Source organism: Notothenia rossii (genome assembly GCF_949606895.1).
Source record: "Notothenia rossii genome assembly, chromosome: 11".
NCBI lineage: Eukaryota > Metazoa > Chordata > Actinopteri > Perciformes > Nototheniidae > Notothenia > Notothenia rossii.
In genome coordinates, this window is record NC_136910.1 from 25,284,349 (window position 1) to 25,291,819 (window position 7,471).

The 7,471-nt window shown below is 43.0% G+C and overlaps 1 protein-coding gene across 1 annotated transcript; it reads right to left on the reverse strand.

Annotated features, from left to right (window-relative positions):
* Window positions 1–1,104: 1,104 nt before the first annotated feature.
* Window positions 1,105–4,225, reverse strand: LOC307024054 (E3 SUMO-protein ligase ZBED1-like). The gene is made up of 2 exons (XM_079657849.1): window positions 2,520–4,225; window positions 1,105–2,314 (listed from the first exon to the last, which is right to left on the reverse strand). Exons 1-2 carry the CDS (start codon window positions 4,134–4,136, stop codon window positions 1,826–1,828), a joined length of 2,106 nt encoding a protein of 701 aa, XP_079513975.1. The 5' UTR covers window positions 4,137–4,225; the 3' UTR covers window positions 1,105–1,825.
* Between the last annotated feature and the right edge of the window lie 3,246 nt (window positions 4,226–7,471).

A 7,471-nucleotide genomic window follows, 5' to 3' on the forward strand; every position in this document is an offset into this window, starting at 1 on the left:
AAAATAAAATAAATTTCAAAACTAAAAGTTGCAAACAAATCATTTGTGTAATCATGTAAATTATAAGTATTTTTTCTTTGTTTTAACATAGGTTTTTGTTTGCAGTTCTTGTTTCTTCTTTCTCAATGATCAGACTTTTGCTCTCGCTGCAGCTTTCTCATTTGCGCTCCATCACTTTTTGTTTGAGATTCTGACACAAACGTCCCAGGTGGGCGGGACTTTCAGGGGTGCGTCCCCATTGGCTACTCAGTTTTTGAGTTACAGCCCTGCGTGTTATGAGTGCGCCATGAATCAACACCTCGTAATAGATCACCACAGTGTATTTTCTAACATTAACACTGATAACAAGTTCCAGAAAAATGCAACCCGACCATCATTTATAATGTATTTATAATGAATGTATTTAATTCATGATTCTCCAGAAGATGTCGCGGTGGTCCGTGGCCACTCATAACGTGCAGGGCTCGAGTGATTTTTGCTTTTGGGACTCGGGTTTGAGTCCAGCATGAACTTTTTTGTTATTTTCATGTCGATGCACACTGAATATTATGTCGTTTGAATAGAGAGGCGAAGTCCCTCCCCTTCCGGGAGCCTCCATGGGACCCCGGAAGCGGAAAATTATACATTGAATTCAATGGAGAGAGAAAACGTATCTTTTGATCCCGTTTGAATTGTGCCACGAATGACACATATGATGTTTGTCAATTTAAAAGAACATTTTGCAAGTCAAAAAAATTAAATTGTGTCGTAAAACTGTGAAGTAACACATTTTTTTGTGTTAAGCCGCTCAGTGAACCACATGTCTCTGGTCCCGCACAATACGCGTCACCAACACAAAGATGACCGTCACGTTGGCACATTTCACCTCATTCTTTCAGAATGAGAATAAAAGTATAAAATTAGGTGAAAATCACTACAAGTCTGGGCACGTTGAGAGCTGTACATTAGGGGTGTGCATTGGCACTGCCCTCACAATTCAATTCGATTACGATTCACCAGGTAACGATTCGATTCGATTCGATTCTACGATGCATTGCGATGCATCACAATTCTACTGCACACAACAAGGGACTTTTTTCGTGAGTCATGAGGCAATACAAGCAGTCAGATAGGATAGATTTTATTGGCTGCTATGTGTGTATTATCACTCTCCTGCATCTTTGACATAAATGTCATTAAATAAAATTAAATAATAATAAAAAATGGTACAGGGTATTGGATATGGCATTTTCAAACCTGAAAAAAAAGAAAACATAAATCACTGCTTTGAATAAGAAATGTTTCTCTTCTCTCTGCTTTAGAACCATTTGAAATTTAATAGAGCAATTACAGCCAATATTGTCCAGCAGTTATTTTACACACAATAAAATAGACGCTCTACAACAGGTCACTTCCTGAACTCCTGTGCAAACAGTAATCAGTCACACTATTGTAACAACAACCAACCACCCAGGCACCCAGCAATAAAAATACTCAGTGCAACACACAGTAACCACTTATTACTGTGAAACTTTTTTCAAGTAGTAAAGTCAAGTGCAACTTTTTTCAACAAAACAACAGCTTAGCAGCTTTAAGACAATGACAACAATTATATACCTGAGATGAGAATCCTACCTGGCAATCACATCAGCTGCATACAACAAAATATCAAGATGAGAAATATATTGTAATGTAAACCAAAAATAAAGTGTGTAGGCTTAGGCTACTACCAAATTTGTGCAAACAACTTCTTCCGTCTGAGTTCAACATCACCATCATAAACAATCCGTTTCAGAGTGAGGAAATATATAGTTTGACCTAAGCCTACATCATAACTTCTCACTGTTCAGCATTTGGGAATTTCAAGGTTCTTGTGCAAAAACACAAGCTGATCAACATGGTCCGGTTTGAGAGCGCTTCTTTTTGCAGTGATAATATCTCCTGCAGTGGAGAATACTCTCTCTGCTGACACACTTGTCCCTGGGATGCACAAGTATCTCTTTGCCAACCTAGAGAGGAGAGGAAATGTGCCCTTATGGCGATGCCACCAGTCCAAGGGATCCTCAGAGAGAGGTGCAGCTGGAGATCTACAGTACAATTCCATTTCCTCGTCAGCACTGGCATCGGCGGTCTTACTCTGTCCTCCAGGTTCACTGCTGTCATTGAAAGCAGCTCCCAGCAAACTCACAAGCAGCGATGACGAGGCTCTTCTTTTGGGGGCAGAGGGGCCTGCTAAGTCAGACACATTGTCATCCACGGACAGCAACTCTTCATTGGTTCCTGAACTTCCTGTTCTGCCAGGCGCTTCATCTTCTATCCTACGTCTCCTCTCATACTGTGTTTGAACAAAATAAATAAGAGCAAAAAACAGCAGTTAGCAGCACTTTCTCAGCCAATGCTGCAGCTCACATCACAACAGATAACTATTTTTCTCAGTCTTAACATTTTACTGACTATGCAGCTGCTTATTTAACATTACATTGTTATTACAATTGAATTGAAAGATATTCCATAAGTTTTACAAGTAGAAATTCAATTACCTCCAGGGATGCAGCCTCTGAAGTCACTCCTGCGTAGACATCTAATCTCTCCTCTTCTGTCAGGAAAGGTAACCCCTTAAAGCGAGGATCCAGGGCAGAGGATGTATGAAGGATCTTCTTCTCTGCCCCACTGTTGTACCTCTTAAGGAGATCTGTTTTGATGGCATTCTTCACATCCCGGATCAGTGGTTGTTCTCCAATAGTGTCTGACATGTTATGGAGGAGTTGGGCATATACTGGTGCAATGAGGCTGACTGTAGGACTGCTCTCCTCTGACATAAAAACAGTGGCATCCTTCACTGGTTTTAATGTCTTCACTGCTTCCTCCATGTTAGCCAGATCTGCTCTGCTGAGAGTGACAATGTCACTTTCATCTACATTTAGGGCAGGCGACAGCAGTGTGGCATGCACTGCAGCTTGCAGTTGCAAAAACCTCTCCATCATATCGTGAGCACTATTCCACCTTGTGGCGACATCAGTTATCAGTTTCAGTGGACTTGTCAGTTTAAGAACAACCCTCTGGTTTTCTTCAAGCAGGTGCTTTGCCTTTGTGCTGCGGTGGAAGTATGCTGAGATGCGTCGGACTCTGCCCAGAAGCCTGGAGACCGTCGGTAGCTTAAGCGCCCGCTGCGCAGCGAGGTTCAACGTATGCGCGAAGCATTTAACATGAGGGAACTTCCCAATTTCAGCAGCACTTATCATATTAGCGGCGTTGTCCGTCACCAGCACAACACTTTTATCTGTTAGCTGCCATTCCTCAACAACATCCAAGAGTAGCCTCGCCATATGAGCACCAGTGTGGCTCTCATAAACTGCTCTCGTCTGCAGCACATGTGATGCAATCTGCCAATCCTCGCTAATATAATGTGCCGTTATGGTTACATAGGACTCTATTGCGACTGAAGTCCAGGCGTCACTTGTAATGGCTACACGACTGGCTTTACACATGGATTCCATTACCTTTGCTTTGGTTTCTTTGTATATTGCGGGAAGCGCATAATCCGTGAAAGTAGCTCTTGTCGGTAGCTTATACCGGGGCTCAAGTGTTTTAAGCATGTGGCGAAACCCCACATTTTCTACCACAGAATAGGGTCGTAGATCTTTCGCTATGAAACATGCCACCGATCGTGTGATCCTCTTTGCTCTCTCAGAGTTGTGTGGCAACGTTGACACTAGCGACTCGTCAATTCTTGGCTGGGATGTATCAACTTTTTGTGTTGCTTTTGAAGCCAACTCAGGATGCCAGCGATCAACATGATTTCTGAAGTTAGTTGTATTGCCAACGTGCTTGATTTTAGTGTGGCAGGTTTTACACACCGCGTAAGTCTTGTCTAGTTTCCCATTTACTTCGTAGAATCCAAAATGTGCCCAGATGTCAGCTTTCCACGCTTTGGGTGCGTTTTTAATGGTCCGTCTATCGTGGTCATCTCCCTCCGCCTCAGCCATCTTGATTAATGTTGTTATGATGCCGCCGGAAGTAATTGAAACTTCGCGGGGCAATTGTTCTGTCACTAGTTTGGAGTTTAACACAGTTTTAAACTGGAGTTGTAGTTTAAAACTCCAAACTAGCGACAGAGCAATTGCCCCCACAACTTTCCACTGGAGGCCAGAAAACATAATCGATTATGGCACTTTGCCGCATCGATGCTGAATCGTGCATGCCCCGCATTGCGATGCATCGCCGAATCGATTATTGTTGACACCACTACTGTACATACACGAAAGGGGAGTTAGTCGGTTCTGTAAGAGCCAGCATGCGGGACCGGCTTTACAAGGTTTCGGTGAGTAATATGAGTGCAATGTTTAAGGTTAATGTCAGTCAATAAGGAGGAGAATGAAAAAGAAGATGATGAACCACAGACCCGGCATATAATGACTGCAGTGTGCAGGGCTGTGTTAATTTATGTTACTGTTATCAATTGCATTAGTTGACTGAGAAAACCGTCAAGAAAAAAAGTTTAGCGATGTTACGAGTCGACTAGCATAATATGAACCACGGCTATGATTGACAACCTGGACAGCCAGTCAGAAGCTAGAATGCCAACCTAGAGGGCCAATCAGAACCTAGAACGGGTGTACTGTATACGGGTGTGTATGCTGTGGATAACATTAGTGTTCACAAGAACAAGGTACACTCCCGTGTTTTGTTTTAGTTGCTCTTCAGATTGAAGCGGCCAGTTTTATATCGACTATATGTGTGATCTCCTTTTTACATCTCGTTGTGTCATTTGAGTTTATTTGCTGTGTGTAGATTCAAGGATTTTGGTTATCTTGTCAATTTGTTTGGTTATCTAGGCACAGCTGTGTGTGACTCCCTCTGGTACACTGGTATGTTTTCCTAATGTAGAGAGCATTGATTAATTCATAAACTACACACTGAGTCTAGATCCTGACCAAATCCTTTTTTGTTGATCAAATGTTTTTCAAAAATGTAATACACATTTAAAAAAATACAATGTACAATCACAACCAATACAACACAAATTACAAAAAATTCAGAAAAAACAAACAACAACAATCAGACAAGAGGACAAAACTATGGAAAAATAAACCCTCCCACCCCCAGATCTGGACCATCCTTGTATTGCTCATTCAATCTATTATAGCATGTTAACAAACATGGTACTTACTTTATTTGTACAGTTCTACATGGGAGAGGATGGCGTGATGCAGAGCGCTGTCTGTGGTCGTGCACGGGGGATGTACAAATGCAGCCACGCTGCAGCATTGGCAATGTTTGCCATGTGGCAGATCAGCTCCACAGAAGTTGAGTGCCAGTGGAGGAAGCCTGGCACTTCAAAAGTAGTCCAGCCGGTGTCTCAACTCTACCAACAGCAAGAGGAGACATACAACCCACTGGCCAGAGACATCGCCACTGAGGAAGTAGACTGGTTCAGGTCTGCACTGAGGGGCGCAGCGTGGCATGGCATGGCTTTTGTCACCTGAGCCAGAGCTGCAGCCTCAACATCAGGCCATTTTCAATGTGCCGGAGCTGGTGAAGGAGCGTGGGGGTCGGGGGCTTGAGGCAATTCTTGCCTCAATGCGACTGAGCAGAGACCAGCAAGCTGCCATCCAGACAGCCACCGTAGGACAGCGGACAAATCCTCAGTGGCAGTTACACAGGCAGGGCAGGTTGACAGCCAGCAATTTTGGTGCTGTGCTGAGGTCGGGACTTTCATCCACTCCATGCGCGTCCCTCATGAAGAGGGTGCTTGGGGGGTACAATTTAGACGGAGTCATGGCTGTCAACTGGGGAGTTGTAAACGAGGTGTGTTTGGCCAGTGTGTTTGGCCTTTTAAGTGTGACACATATGTGGTCATAAATGCTTCACCTGACCACTGTTCCTAAATAAAAAAAGTTTTCTGCATCGTCAGTCATTTTTTCCAAATAATTACCAATATTTCACAAATTCTTCATGTCAACTTAAGAGCACAGCTGTATGTTGAGTGTCAGCTTTGCTTGGTTCATCTTACTGGGGGGCAGCTACATGGATGTCGGTGCAGTCCACAATCATTTTGCAGTTGAAGGCAGAATGAATTTATTATTGACTCAGAATGAAGCACAACTTCATGTCATACAATACATTGACTTTATTTGTAATTGTGTAAAGAAATAAAGCATTTATTAGCAAGCAGGACCTGCAGGAACAGAGAATGGTGATGGATGGAGTTGTGAAGAGAGAAGAATAAAGAAAACAGATCAACTTTATTATCGGATATTAAAAATTCAATTTCAAAACAAGTTGCCGCTCCTACAGTTTTCTAGTTAGACCCTCCAGAAAAACGCGATTCTGTGATCGCAGAATTTCCCGCATAATCAGCAAAATGCCGCAGATTTTTAAAAGTCCGCATATTTATCAAAAGGCCGCATAATCCCCGCATTTTTCCACGCAAAGTTGAGAAAAAAAAATAAAAAAGTTAACTCGTCTTGACGAGTAGTGATTATGACGCAACGTCATCAGCCCGCGCATCACAGAAGGCAAACACCGTCGTGTGAAGGTGTGGAATTCACACACCAAGATGAACAAATCGAATCCATCACATTTACCAACGAACATTTCAGCTAAAGACCGGGCAAAGCAGTACCCCAATGTCTTGCACGAAAGTGGGGGGAAACTGTTCTGTACCCCGTGCAACTGTGTGTTGGAGCATAAAAGGAAATCGACTGTGAATACCCACTTCGATTCGCTCAAACATTCAAAAATGGTTTCTGCTGCGGACAAGAAAGCCAAGAAACTCACGCTCACAGAGGCTTCAACCTCCAAAACCCTTTCGAGGGTTGCAAGAAACGAGGTGAGTAGCCTACAATATTGAAGCTGGTCAGATAACGAACGAGTAAATGAAAACAGAATGAGGAGGTGTGTGTGTGTGTGTGTGTGTGTGTGTGTGTGTGTGTGTGTGTGTGTGTGTGTGTGTGTGTGTGTGTGTGTGTGTGTGTGTGTGTGTGTGTGTGTGTGTGTGTGTGTGTGTGTGTGTGTGTGTGTGTGTGTGTGTGTGTGTGTGTGTGTGTGTGTGTGTGTGTGTGTGTGTGTGTGTGTGTGATGTAGCTTGCTTCTAGTATGCTTTTTTATCATAGCAACTCTTTAAAAGTGCTCCCTTTCATTCAGTAGTAGCCTAGTAACAGGGTGCGGGAGAATAATCACCTTTTTTCCGCTTCCCGCATATTTCACAACTGTTCGCATATTTCGCAACTTTCCGCATATTTCGCAACTTTCCGCATATTACGCAACTTCCCGCAATTTCCCCGCATAAAATCACATAAAAACCCCTCATTTTTATCGCATAATCAAGGATTTTAGCCCGCATAATCAATGATTTTAGCCCGCATAATTAAGGATTTTGGCCCGCGTTTTTCTGGAGGGTCTATCTAGTATGTAAAGATGATTTCACATGACCTATGCAAAATATCACACTCAATACATGTGTCTCTCTGGGGGGTGCATTGTGCCTTTG